The sequence below is a fragment of the Filicampus tigris genome, chromosome 8 (genome assembly GCF_054856515.1).
Source record: "Filicampus tigris isolate MCC_2025a chromosome 8, RoL_Ftig_1.0, whole genome shotgun sequence".
Classification (NCBI taxonomy): Eukaryota; Metazoa; Chordata; class Actinopteri; order Syngnathiformes; family Syngnathidae; genus Filicampus; species Filicampus tigris.
Window position 1 is genome coordinate 9498933 of NC_141224.1, and position 13043 is coordinate 9511975.

At 39.0% G+C, this 13043-nt stretch overlaps 1 protein-coding gene and 13 non-coding genes across 18 annotated transcripts in view; 13 read left to right on the forward strand and 1 right to left on the reverse strand.

The window, feature by feature from the left end:
* gabbr1a (gamma-aminobutyric acid (GABA) B receptor, 1a) overlaps positions 1-13043 on the forward strand; it is a 72844-nt gene that overhangs the window by 42123 nt on the left and 17678 nt on the right. For 4 of the 5 annotated variants that reach the window (XM_086038242.1, XM_086038243.1, XM_086038238.1 and 1 more), the window contains 5 exons: positions 3361-3511; positions 4992-5124; positions 5790-5906; positions 7069-7179; positions 7542-7635. In XM_086038242.1, coding sequence (XP_085894368.1) covers positions 3361-3511; positions 4992-5124; positions 5790-5906; positions 7069-7179; positions 7542-7635 — 606 coding nt within the window. The remainder of the gene's footprint in view (positions 1-3360; positions 3512-4991; positions 5125-5789; positions 5907-7068; positions 7180-7541; positions 7636-13043) is intronic. The other variant, XM_086038239.1, reaches the window with a different exon arrangement.
* Positions 8038-8110, reverse strand: trnaq-uug (transfer RNA glutamine (anticodon UUG)). The gene has a single exon. It is a non-coding gene; the product is annotated as a tRNA-Gln (tRNA).
* trnaq-cug (transfer RNA glutamine (anticodon CUG)) lies at positions 9665-9736 on the forward strand. Its single transcript has one exon. It is a non-coding gene; the product is annotated as a tRNA-Gln (tRNA).
* trnaq-uug (transfer RNA glutamine (anticodon UUG)) lies at positions 9838-9909 on the forward strand. The gene has a single exon. It is a non-coding gene; the product is annotated as a tRNA-Gln (tRNA).
* trnaq-cug (transfer RNA glutamine (anticodon CUG)) lies at positions 10010-10081 on the forward strand. The gene has a single exon. It is a non-coding gene; the product is annotated as a tRNA-Gln (tRNA).
* On the forward strand, positions 10701-10772 carry trnaq-cug (transfer RNA glutamine (anticodon CUG)). The gene has a single exon. It is a non-coding gene; the product is annotated as a tRNA-Gln (tRNA).
* Positions 11047-11118, forward strand: trnaq-cug (transfer RNA glutamine (anticodon CUG)). The gene has a single exon. It is a non-coding gene; the product is annotated as a tRNA-Gln (tRNA).
* On the forward strand, positions 11219-11290 carry trnaq-uug (transfer RNA glutamine (anticodon UUG)). Its single transcript has one exon. It is a non-coding gene; the product is annotated as a tRNA-Gln (tRNA).
* Positions 11562-11633, forward strand: trnaq-uug (transfer RNA glutamine (anticodon UUG)). Its single transcript has one exon. It is a non-coding gene; the product is annotated as a tRNA-Gln (tRNA).
* Positions 11734-11805, forward strand: trnaq-uug (transfer RNA glutamine (anticodon UUG)). Its single transcript has one exon. It is a non-coding gene; the product is annotated as a tRNA-Gln (tRNA).
* Positions 11906-11977, forward strand: trnaq-cug (transfer RNA glutamine (anticodon CUG)). Its single transcript has one exon. It is a non-coding gene; the product is annotated as a tRNA-Gln (tRNA).
* Positions 12078-12149, forward strand: trnaq-uug (transfer RNA glutamine (anticodon UUG)). Its single transcript has one exon. It is a non-coding gene; the product is annotated as a tRNA-Gln (tRNA).
* On the forward strand, positions 12249-12320 carry trnaq-uug (transfer RNA glutamine (anticodon UUG)). Its single transcript has one exon. It is a non-coding gene; the product is annotated as a tRNA-Gln (tRNA).
* On the forward strand, positions 12594-12665 carry trnaq-uug (transfer RNA glutamine (anticodon UUG)). The gene has a single exon. It is a non-coding gene; the product is annotated as a tRNA-Gln (tRNA).

Below are 13043 nucleotides of genomic sequence, written 5' to 3' on the forward strand. Positions count from 1 at the left end.
TCAGCGCGCCTCTCTCTTCTAATCGCTGTGGCAACTGTTACCGAGCTGCATCTCCATGGCAACACTCTGTTCTCATGTTTTTTTTTCTTTACTTTTCTCTCTTTTTTTTTTTTCTTAATCAAGGACGCTACATGGTTGACACGCATGCTCGCACATGCACTATGCGGCAACTTTTTGTCGCGTGTGTATAAAATTAAGTGTAGCACAGCAACCATTATAAATGCTGCTGAAATGTTGGGTTGTCGACTGTTGTGCCATTATTCAGGCGGTCTCCAACCACCGGGCCACACAGAGAGAGAGAATGTAGAATATTTGAACGATCACCAGAGTCTGAAAGCCGTTTTGTTTTGAAAATCAGGAGCATCCGCATCTGTCAAAACGCTCATCTTGGTCACATGATAAAACAGGAAAAGAGTAAACCCCAAGCTGGGACAAATGAGTAAATTAAAAAAAACACGCGACAGACTCGCAAATGAGGCGAAGAAGCCATCAAACTTGCTTTGGCGTTTGGAGCCCAATCACCTAGCATAAAAAAACAAATCTTTGGATTAAAAAAGATTAGATGGGAACAGCTTGTTGAAGAGAAACAAGCGTAGGGCTCAGATTAATTACAACTGCTACATTCAGCGTAATGGTGATTTCTGTATTTAATCATTTGTTTTTATTTGTCTCCGTGCCAGTCCGTCAAGCTACTACAACTTGTAAAAACCAGTTCATGGCGCGAAAAAATTTGGGGGCTGCTGCTTCAAATAAAGTACAACAATGTTTACTATAAATGCAGGTGAAATACAATATGAGAAAGTACAAAAAAATGTAAATGATCATAAAATGTTGTTTTAATTCAAGAAATATAAAATGTACAGTAATCACATAATTAAATAAAACAGTATTTTGCCACATTTGTTTCTTCGTTTCAATGGACATTGTCCTGCTCAGTCTGGTGTGTACACCTTGGCCTCCTGTAAGAGGCCACAGTAATAGTGGTCATTCTTTGCAGGGGGTAAAGAATATATGCCTGTGAATATTGTTATATTATCTGTTTACATGTGTTGCTCCACCATTTGTGTTTAAATAGCCATTGCTTAAAGCATTTTAACACCACAAGTTTGATGCTATTTCTTAGCTTGTCTATGGCGTTTTAGCCTTAAGCTAATTCAACTTCCTAAGACAAAGCGATGTGGTTGTTTGAAATACATAACATATAATTTTATTTGTTATATGTTTAGTTTTACAGACAACTTGAACTGGGAATTGGCATTAAACAGCTGAAAACTTTTTTGGGGGGAGAATTCTTCATTATCTGCAAAACTGCTGCTTATTGTGACGTGTTGAGTTCACTGTCCATTAGCATCTGGGATTTTTGTTCGCAAGTCAAAACAAGAAATTCAAAACAGACGGCTCATTTCTCATGAAAATATATATTTTTTAAATTCATAAATCAGATCTATCTCTAGGCACTACTGTATAGTGGATAGGGAGTGATTTAACACAACCTTAGAAAAAGCACCCTGCAGTAATACCGGTACTCCACACCAGTAAAAAAAAAAAAAAAAAAAAAAAAAAATATCCCACTATAAAAATTCCACTAACTTGACATTTTGTCTCACATGTCAAACGACGGGCGGGCGTCATGTGGGAAGCAGATATTGTCAGCCGTCAGACAGATGGCGCCGCTGAGACATCGGCTTTGTTACCACGGTGACGAGCCCGGCGGGGGTGACACTCTGACACCCGACGCTGACATCTGACACATCAGCTTCACGTGACGCTCACACTTGCGCGCACACACGCACACTGTCGCACCCAATTTCTCTCTCTTAAATAGTAAAAATCTATATTTGACTGTGTATCGATGCTGGAGCGTAAAAGAAAACGATACGCCGCATCACAATATCATTAACACACGCACACACACACGCTGTTGCACACAATTTCTCTCTTTCACAAATAAGATCAATATGAGATGCGTATGTCAATAAAATATAAATAAAAGTCCTTTTCACTCAAATACGCATGCGCACACACACACACAGATTTGGGCATTGTGAGGCTAGAGAAGAAAAAAGAAGAAGAAGCAGCAGCGGCAAAACAAGCTTTTCCTGGTCCATCTGGCCCTTGTTGAACTTCATTAGCGAGCAATGAAGTTAGTTTGAAGCTGGAGCACGTCGGGATCATTTGCTGTTAACTCCACACTACACGCTCTTAATTAGCACACAGCATGCCCACTCACTCACTCACTCACTCACTCACTCACTCACTCAGTTAATATACACGTTTTGTTTGTGTGTGTGTGTGTGTGCCTGTGTTAAAAATGTTACCCAGCAGTGTTCACTGACAAGGGCGCTGAATGAATATATGTACTTATTTGTCATTAATAGCTGGCTAACTTATAACTACCGTATTTACTTGTATTGAAAAAAAGAGCATTACATAAGTTCATACATGAATATAATGACTTTATGACTTAATGACTAAAAAAGATGATTGCAGTACAATAAAGGGTGCACTTTGTGCTAATGTTTGTTTCTAACTTTTTCCATTCTTTAATAATCAGCAGTAGAATGTGGGTTCGATTCAAATATGGTTCCTTCTTGCCGTTCCCACGAGCTGTTATAGTGCTCACTTTATTAGACAAACAATAATAGTACACGCTCAAATGGCTTTTGAGTATTTGCTGTATTTGAAGCACGTACATTAGTTTTATTCATATTTCAGCCCACTAGTAGTTTATTGAATAAATGCTCCAACAGCTTTAGATCAGTTGTACTATTTATTTGATATCCTACTAGAGTGCTGATTTGTCTTACTATTAAAAACAAAGAGTATATTAGTACATGGACCTTAAAGAGGGAAGTCAAGTCAAAAATGTTCTTTATAATAATATGTCTGTGTTCCCCCAGTAGTCTTGATACAGTTTTCTGATTAATATTGTGTTTGTGGAATATGAATTAAGCAGCAAAATTCATGTTTTATCCATCTTAGTGGGCGGACATTTTGCCTTGTACTGCCACTTTCTGCCATATGACATATGACATCACAGTGCCGCAGGGCTCTGGTAACGACCGTCACAGCTCACCTCTTTTCTGGGTTTGGTCATGTGATGTTTGCAAGGTGAGACCTGAGGCACTATTATGTCATTTTAGGTTGACAGCAAGTGCCAAAATGGCTGCTTAATTCAGATTCCACAAATGCAATATTAATCGCAATACCGCCTTTAGACTAGCGGGGGCGCATAGAACATATTGTAAAGGAAAATGTTGAACTGATTTCTGCTTTAAGATGGAAAACAAAAATGTCACATCATGATTTTCTATGGACTTGCGTGTGAAACTACTGCATGTGCTGGATTTTCTCTTTTAGGGGCGGGGCCTCCAGCCGATCGCACGGTGGTGGAGAAAGAGTACCGCTTCCTGTCTCAGAAGTTGTTCGCTGCCGTGTCTGTGTTTGCCGGCCTTGGCATCCTGCTGGGCATCGTGTGTCTCACCTTTAACATCTACAACAACAACGTGCGGTAAGCGTACACGCGTATTCGGTAAGAGAATATTAGGGCTGCTCAATTATGAAAAAAATATTAATCACGATTATTTTGGTAATAATTGAAATCACGATTATTCAAACGATCATTTATTTTTTGGTACAAAACAAGATGTTTGAACGTAAAAAATATAAAGACAAATACATTTCTTTAAAACACTACTATTATGATAGTTCCAAACAAAAATTTAAAAAATTGTTATTATAAAACTAAAAAAGGTGCAAATGTATAAATTCAAGTATGATTTCCTTGTGTGTAAACAAACATTGCGCGTTGGATGTAAATGCATATTAATAATAGTTTTTTACGATTATGCAAATTTTGTAATCGTGGAGTGTAATAATCGTAATTGTAATTGAATTTCGATTAATTGCACAGCCCTAGAGTGCATTATCGCATATAGCATATTATCACCAGCGGAGCAACCAATTTGCGCATTCCTCAAAGCAGGAAGAAACGCTTCCCCTCCGGTTCAGGTTACTGATAGTTGCCAGTTACCTAGAAAATGTAAATTTGTGTGATTTTAAAAATAACTTAGCTACGTTACTGATTACTTGAATTTAGAAATAAATAACTTAGATTATAAAGTTGTTCTTTACCGGGTGGGCGGCAAGGTAGTTCACAATTTCGGCAGCTAGCTTAAGAAATGATTGCACCAAAATCCTTTCAAAATGCCTCGTGAGCCGAGATTTCTCTGCGGTCCATCCAACATGCAAAATTTATGTTTGACCTGAACACACTGAGCTCAAGTTCAATATGTCGGTGAGCTCATCAAGAGTTTTCAGCGGTTTCTTTCCTCACGAGGGGCGGCGGTGGGATCTCCTCCGGCTTTGATTAGATTTCACACGCAATTTGGCTGAGGGAAGAGTGTCGGATCACATCAAATGTTTTCATTAAGTCGCTCTCAGTTGAAAGTCTCACACTGACGAGCTACTTCACGTACAATTGGAGCATTTAGGCTTGTCACAAATCATTACCTGGACAAACCAGTATGAAATGTTTACTCAAGTGATTGCACGCTGTCTGAATACAGTGACCCCTCCCCCGTTTATCGTGCAGGATAGCTTCCAGACCGGTTAGGTGGAAATCTGCAATATAAGGAGACCGTATTAAAAAATGAGTATTTTTATACATTGTATAGTTTTACTCCTCCGACACTCTCCTTTTAAACATTTTAAGACACTATTTAAAATATTCCTTAGCACCTGTTCTTACTCATTTGCTCGCACAGTTCTCCAAATAAGAGGCCAAGCGTGCTTGCTTCAATCTGTTTATTTGTCACTCTCATTTACTATGTAAAACGGACGCGATAAAAGAGAATTGAACTCCCAGGCACAGTATTGAGTTCCGCATTTTAAATAAGCTTTGAAGAGCCACAAAATATTGTGTTCCGTGATGTTATAAGCTCCCAAAATAGAATCAGACAGTGATGTTTTGTGTTTGTGTGCCATTGCAGCTACATCCAGAACTCTCAGCCATACCTGAACAACATGACGGCGGCGGGCTGCATGATGGCTCTGGCCGCCGTCTTCCCGCTCGGCATCGACGGACATCACGTACACCGATCGCAGTTCCCCGTCGTCTGCCAGGTAAGCAAAGCGCCGCCGCCAACGTGATTGCTTCAAACCAAAATGTCAGACTTCCTGTTCAGTGATGGTCATGTCCACCTAATTGTATGGCTTTCTGGACAAACTCATGTTGGAGGCAAATTTTTTCCTAACTTTCTGAGAACCATCGAAATGATCTTCAAAGCTTAGCGTCATTGTCCGCCCTGACTTCCTATTCACTTTCGAGCATGGGTCCTTGAAACTTTTTCGCGCATCCTGTTGTGATCGACCTGTCCACCCAATTTTGTGTTGATCGGTCAAACTGGGCTGACTTTTCCTAACTTTCTAGGGGTCGCTAATGAGCAAGTGAGTTTCAGTGATGTACAATGAAACTTTTTGTATTGGGCTTAATCCAGATGGATTTGGTCTATGTTGAGAATGTTATTGGAACATTAATTTGCCTCTTTTTGCCCTTTAGAACTTGCAAATAAAATTTAAAAAAAGTAGACATGGCTAAATTGCTTTTCCTCTAAGTATCTTTGGGATCTACACAAGTTCTGTGCTGGTAATTACTGGTCCACCTTTGGGGTCAATGACAGATGAGTCTTAATATTCCGAAGTATAATATTCACGCTCGGGCTGCACCCGAAGGACTCCTCTTTGCTCTCAAATTAACATTTTTTTTTTTTGGGTCTTCCCACCTGCAGTTCCGTCTGTGGCTGCTGGGTTTGGGATTCAGCCTTGCATACGGCAGCATGTTCACTAAGATATGGTGGGTCCACACCCTCTTCACCAAGAAGGATGACAAGAAGGAGAAAAAGAAGGTACGGCTTTAAGATAAAGGTTTCAAGACAGGGTTAGGGTTTAATGATTGGCTAAGGGTTTGAAATTAGCATCTCAAGACTGGGTTAGGGTTTTGAGTCAAGTTGAGGATTTCAAATAATAGTTTGAAGTTTTGAACTTCCTATGTGGTTCAAAGAAGCTATTGTTTGGGTTTTGAATTACAATCTCATGTCTTGTTATGGTTCCAAGCGAAAATTGGGGTTTGAAGGAATTATTATCACTTCAAATCAGGGGTTCATGCCTGAGTTATGGTGTCAAGAAAAGGTTGGGGTTTCAAATAAGGATTTAAAAGCACGGTTAGATTTTCGAGGCAGAATTCGAGAATCAAATTAGAGGTAGTGTTTCAAGTTACGGTTTAAAGGAGGTACCAAGCCACGGTCAGCGTTTCAAATTAGAGACAGGGTTAGGGTTTCAACCAAATCTTAACCTAGTGGACAGTCATGTCAAACTTTTTATCTCCAAGCAGATGCCATCCAGCTTTCCCAGCTATCTTGAACGCAGTACATTTTTGTTTTCCATTATCTTAGCTGTGGTCGTGCTCAGCTGGCTTTTTTTTTTTTTTTTTTAACCGCCTCGGCGGTTGTATTTGTGGACATAATTCAACCCGAAGGCCCCGCAAGATACACTTAACTCCACTTCTTAATCTCAAGATGGCGAGTGCAATATTTATGGATATGTATGAATATGGATGAGTATTAACAGTCTGGGAAAAAGCGGCTTGTGAAGAAACGCTCAAAGCCGGAGTCAGTGCTGATGCATTCAATGTTATTCAGACGCAACATCTCAAGTGGTACGGATACTTTATTACTTAATTTAGTTGATTTTTCAGGTAGCTGTACTTGATGTGCATTGTGCATTATATTTATACTTTTTTGAAATAAACCATTTTACATAAGATACAAAAATATTAGAAATATGAACCAGTTTGCATTTTTTATTTGACTAAAAAAAGTGACTTTATGACTAGTAGATTTTTTTTTTTCTAAAATGTACAATTAAAAAAATTGGGCATGAATTGATATTTGCATTTTGTAATAAACAATTTTACATGAAATACAAATGTTTTAGGAAGACAAAGCATAAAATGTTGTTTCCGTTGTGTGTTGTTTGTGTGTTTGTCGTCCGTTTGTGTGTATGACTTAGCAACAGCTGGAGCCGTGGAAACTGTACGCCACGGTGGGCGTGCTGCTGGGCGTAGACTTCCTGTCGCTGGTCATCTGGCAGATCGTGGACCCGCTGCACATCACCGTGGAGGTAAAATTAATAGCAGTAGCAATTGTGGGAAGCTTTGTAATTACTGTTAGCCCGTCTATGGCGTTGTGCATGTCAGCAAGATAGTGGACCTTCATTAGGCAAAATTACTGTGTTGTCCTGTCTAACATAAAAGTATTGCTCTGTCGCCATCTTGTGGCATATTGCTGCAAAGGGACTATGTGGTTCATTTATTCAGGCCATAGCTCTGTCTAAAAATTGTGCTTTTCTGCCATCTTGCAGCATCTGTAGACGATTGTAAACCTTTGTTGGGGGGTGTCAATTATTCGCAGATTATCGTTATTAATGACAGAGTATTTTGACTGGTCTTTCGTCTCAACTCTCCATCATCTCATCTGGAGCAGGAGTTCACCAGGGAGGCCCCCAAAGTGGACTTGGACGTCCTGATCCAGCCTCTGTTGGAGCACTGCAGCTCCGAGAAGATGAACACGTGGCTCGGTTAGTTGTCTTTGTCTTCGTTTTTGTTTCTCTTTGTCTTTGTGTCTAATGGCAGAACAATGGTGCTCACATTGAACTTCTATGTGGGTCACAAAGTAGGTCAGGGCCTCGTAGCGATTCACAGCCGTCGCACTTGCACGCCAGATTGAGACAATGGACAGCAGCAAGAGGCCTTCTTATATTTTCTTTCCCGCTGCTTTTATTCTTCTTTCTGTCAGTCAGCAAGATGCCGAGTGACTTTTTGCAATTTTCAACTTCAAGACGCAGCTAAGAACAGGAATAAAACACATATATACTGTAAAGAGAGAGCGAGGGGGGGCACAGACAGATGGTTATGTTTCATGTTCCAAGGAATGCATTATTCATTCATGTTGCTGTAATGACTTGAGTAGACAACATTGATGGTTCCACTGAGATTTGAACTCAGATCACTGGATTCAAAGTCCAGCGTGCTAGACCATTACACCATGGAACCTACAAGCGCTCATATTTGTGGCGTTAAAGGAGCTCAGGTTCAGTTTCATTAGGAATTGTACAACAGACTGGACATTCAATACCAAGCAGCCACTAGACAATTGCATTTATTTCATTTTGGGTAAGCAGCATTTAAGGTTTCACTGGGATGTGAAACCTTGGCAAGCATCTTGGGCTTGTTCAATATTGCTTTAATCAAATCAGACAGTAAGATTAAAGGCTCTACTGAGATTTGAACTCTGATCATTGGATTCCGATGCCAGAGTGTGAACCATTACACCATAGAACAATAAAGATTTGTTTTTTTGTTGTTTTGATGGGATTTGATCATTCTCAGCAATTTAAATGGAATCTAATGGTTGTCAAAAAACGTGGCTTTACAAATGTTCGTACATTCCCATTGAGTGTTACTCAATTGAAGGTTACACTGAGACTTGAACTTTGACGGTTGTATTTGAAGCCCTTATTGCTAAACAGTACACCACAGAGGATACACTTGTTTACACTTGAACACACATCTAAACCATTTTAATGAGTGGCAATGCCGCAGCAAGAAATTAAACTGAGTTTTAGTTTCCACTCAGATCACTGATTTCAGAGTCCAGAGTGCGAAGCAATTAAGCATTACATGACAGAACCTTTGGTTTGAATCCAGTGGTCTGAGTTCAAATCTCCTTGGAACCTTCATTATTATATGCTAGAAACTTAAAGAAACACTTGGATGAGTTTAACAGTGGCACTTATATAATAGGTTTGCATGTAAAAATGAAAAAAATTCCCACTTCAGTCCCTGTAAATATCCTGACTGGTGTTTAATACCTCGCCCGTCCTAACCACGATCAGCAAAGAAGCAGTGTTTTTTTTTTTTTTTTGAGCAAAGAAGTAGTGTGCGCTCGTCCCAGCATGAATCTATGTAGCTCTGCTCACTTCCACATTTCCTCATTCTCATATAAAGCCACGGAGAGGTTAATCCTTTTGATATGTTGAAGTGGTCATTAGTAAGGATATCCACATACATTTTGGTGCCAATTGATCACCGTTTTTGGACGTTGAAAGGAATGAAAGTACAATGATTTCCAACGGAGAGTTTGTAATCGGTCTCTCCAGTGACTCCGACCGAACAAGGATGGACGGTAGGGGGCGCGGCTATTTTCCTCATTAACAAGAGGCGTTATTCATCGAGTCACTTATTTCCTAATTTCTCCCAAATTTATTGATAAAATAGAAAATGACAACTCTTTTCATTTTCCCGACCAAAAAATAGATAAAACGAAATTGTCAGTGAAAACATGGCCATCCCGGCCCAACCATCCCTTTAATATTGACCCTGAAATTTGAAACCATACTTAACTCTAACTGTAGTCCATTTAACACCGCAAGAAGTGCTGGTTCCATGGTGTAACGCTGAGCACTGTGGACTCTATATCCAGTTACCAGCGTTCAAATCTTGGTGGAACCTTAGTTGTCTTATCATAGAGAGAAATGTGTTCCTCTGATTGGAAAAATTTAACTCTAACTGTAATCTATTGAACACCATCCAATCAAAGCATAGATAGGTTCCATGGTGTAATGGTTAGCACTCTGGACTCTGAATCCAGCAATCCGAGTTCAAATCTTGGTGGAACCTCAGTTGTTGAATCATAGACACAAAATCTTGTTCCTGAAATTTGAAACCATACTTAACTCTAACTGTAATCTATTGAACACCATCCAGCCAAAGCATAGATAGGTTCCATGGTGTAATGGTTAGCACTCTGGACTTTGAATCCAATGATCCAAGTTCAAATCTCGGTGGAACCTTAGTTGTCATATCATCGGCACAGATTTTGTTCCTGAAATTTGAAACCACACTTAACTCTAACTGTAAATCTATTAAACACCATACAAATAAGCAAACATAGGTTCCATGGTATAATGGTTAGCACTCTGGACTCTGAATTCAGTAATCCGAGTTCAAATCTCGGTGGAACCTTAGTTGTCATATCATAGACACAGAACTGTGTTTCTGAAATATTAAACCATACTTAACTCTAACTGTAAATCTATTGAACACCATCCAAATATGCAAATGTAGGGTTCATGGTGTAATGGTTAGCACTCTGGACTTTCAAGCCAGTGATCCGAGTTCAAATCTTAGTGGGACCTTAATTGTCATATCACAGACACAGAATTCTGTTCCTGAAATTTTAAACCATACTTAACTCTAACTGCAAATCTATTGAACACCATCCAAATATGCAAATGTAGGTTTCATGGTGTAATGGTTAGCACTCTGGACTCTGAATTCAGTGATCCAAGTTCAAATCTCGGTGGGACTGTCGTTGTCGTATGATAGAAGCAGAATTTTGTTCCTGAAATTTGAAACCATACTTAACTCTAACTGTAATCTATTGAACACCATCCAGCCAAAGCATAGATAGGTTCCATGGTGTAATGGTTAGCACTCTGGACTTTGAATCCAATGATCCAAGTTCAAATCTCAGTGGAACCTTAGTTGTCATATCATAGGCACAGATTTTGTTCCTGAAATTTGAAACCATACTTAACTCTAACTGTAAATCTATTAAACACCATACAAATAAGCAAACATAGGTTCCATGGTATAATGGTTAGCACTCTGGACTCTGAATTCAGTAATCTGAGTTCAAATCTCGGTGGAACCTTAGTTGTCATATCATAGACACAGAACTTTGTTTCTGAAATATTAAACCATACTTAACTCTAACTGTAAATCTATTGAACACCATCCAAATATGCAAATGTAGGGTTCATGGTGTAATGGTTAGCACTCTGGACTTTCAAGCCAGTGATCCGAGTTCAAATCTCAGTGGGACCTTAATTGTCATATCACAGACACAGAATTTTGTTCCTGAAATTTTAAACCATACTTAACTCTAACTGCAAATCTATTGAACACCATCCAAATATGCAAATGTGGGTTTCATGGTGTAATGGTTAGCACTCTGGACTCTGAATTCAGTAATCCGAGTTCAAGTCTCGGTGGAACCTTACTTGTCATATCATAGACACAGATTTTGTTCCTGTAATTTGAAACCATACTTAACTCTAACTGTAAATCTATTGAACACCATCCAAATACGCAAATGTAGGTTTCATGGTGTAATGCTTAGCACTCTGGACTTTGAATCCAGTGATCCGAGTTCAAATCTCGGTGGAACCTTAGTTGTCATATGATAGACACAGATTTTGTTCCTGAAATTTGAAACCATACTTAACTCTAACTGTAAATCTATTGAACATCATCCTAATATGCAAATGTGGGTTTCATGGTGTAATGGTTAGCACTCTGGACTTTGAATCCAGTGATTCGCGTTCAAATCTCAGTGGAACCTTAGTTGTATATCATAGACACAGATTTTGTTCCTGTAATTTGAAACCATACTTAACTCTAACTGTAAATCTATTGAACACCATCCAAAAACGCAAATGTAGGTTTCATGGTGTAATGGTTAGCACTCTGGACTTTGAATCCAGTGATCCGAGTTCAAATCTCGGTGGAACCTTAGTTGTCATATGATAGACACAGATTTTGTTCCTGAAATTTGAAACCATACTTAACTCTAACTGTAAATCTATTGAACATCATCCTAATATGCAAATGTAGGTTTCATGGTGTAATGGTTAGCACTCTGGACTTTGAATCCAGTGATCCGAGTTCAAATCTCGGTGGAACCTTAGTTGTCATATCATAGACACAGATTTTGTTCCTGAAATTTGAAACCATACTTAACTCTAACTGTAAATCTATTGAACATCATCCTAACATGCAAATGTGGGTTTCATGGTGTAATGGTTAGCACTCTGGACTCTGAATCCAGTAATCCGAGTTCAAATCTCGGTGGAACCTTAGTTGTCATATCATAGACTAAGACTTTGTTCCTGAAATTTGAAACCATACTTAGCTCTAACTGTAAATCTATTGAACACCATCCAAATATCCAAATGTAGGTTCCATGGTGTAATGGTGAGCACTCTGGACTTTGAATCCAGTGATTCAAGTTCAAATCTTAGTGGAACCTTAGTTGTATATCATAGACACAGATTTTGTTCCTGTAATTTGAAACCATACTTAACTCTAACTGTAAATCTATTGAACACCATCCAAAAACACAAATGTAGGTTTCATGGTGTAATGGTTAGCACTCTGGACTTTGAATCCAGTGATCCGAGTTCAAATCTCAGTGGAACCTTAGTTGTCATATGATAGACACAGATTTTGTTCCTGAAATTTGAAACCATACTTAACTCTAACTGTAAATCTATTGAACACCATCCAGCCAAAGCATCAGTAGGTTCCATGGTGTAATGGTTAGCACTGTGGACTCTGAATCCAGTAATCCATGTTCAATTCTCAGTGGAGCTTTAGTGGTCATATCATAGACACAAATTTTGTTCCTGAAATTTGAAACCATACTTAACTCTAACTGTAAATCTACTGAACACCATCCAAATACACAAGTGTAGGTTTCATGGTGTAATGGTTAGCACTCTGGACTTTGAATCCAGTGATCCGAGTTCAAATCTCGGTGGGACCTCAGCTGTTGTATGATAGAAGCAGAATTTTGTTCTTGAAATTTGAAACCATACTAAACTCTAACTGTAATCTATTGAACACCATCCATACAAGCCATAGATAGGTTCCAGGGTGTAATGGTTAGCACTCTGGACTCTGAGTCCAGTAATCCGAGTTCAAATCTCGATGGAGCCTTAGTTGTCATATAATAGACACAGATTATGTTCATGAAATTTGAAACCATACTTAACTCTAACTGTAAATCTATTGAACACCATCCAAATATGCAAATGTAGGTTTCATGGTGTAATGGTTAGCACTCCGGACTCTGAATTCAGTAATCCGAGTTCAAGTCTCGGTGGAACCTTACTTGTCATATCAGAGAGACAGATTTTGTTCC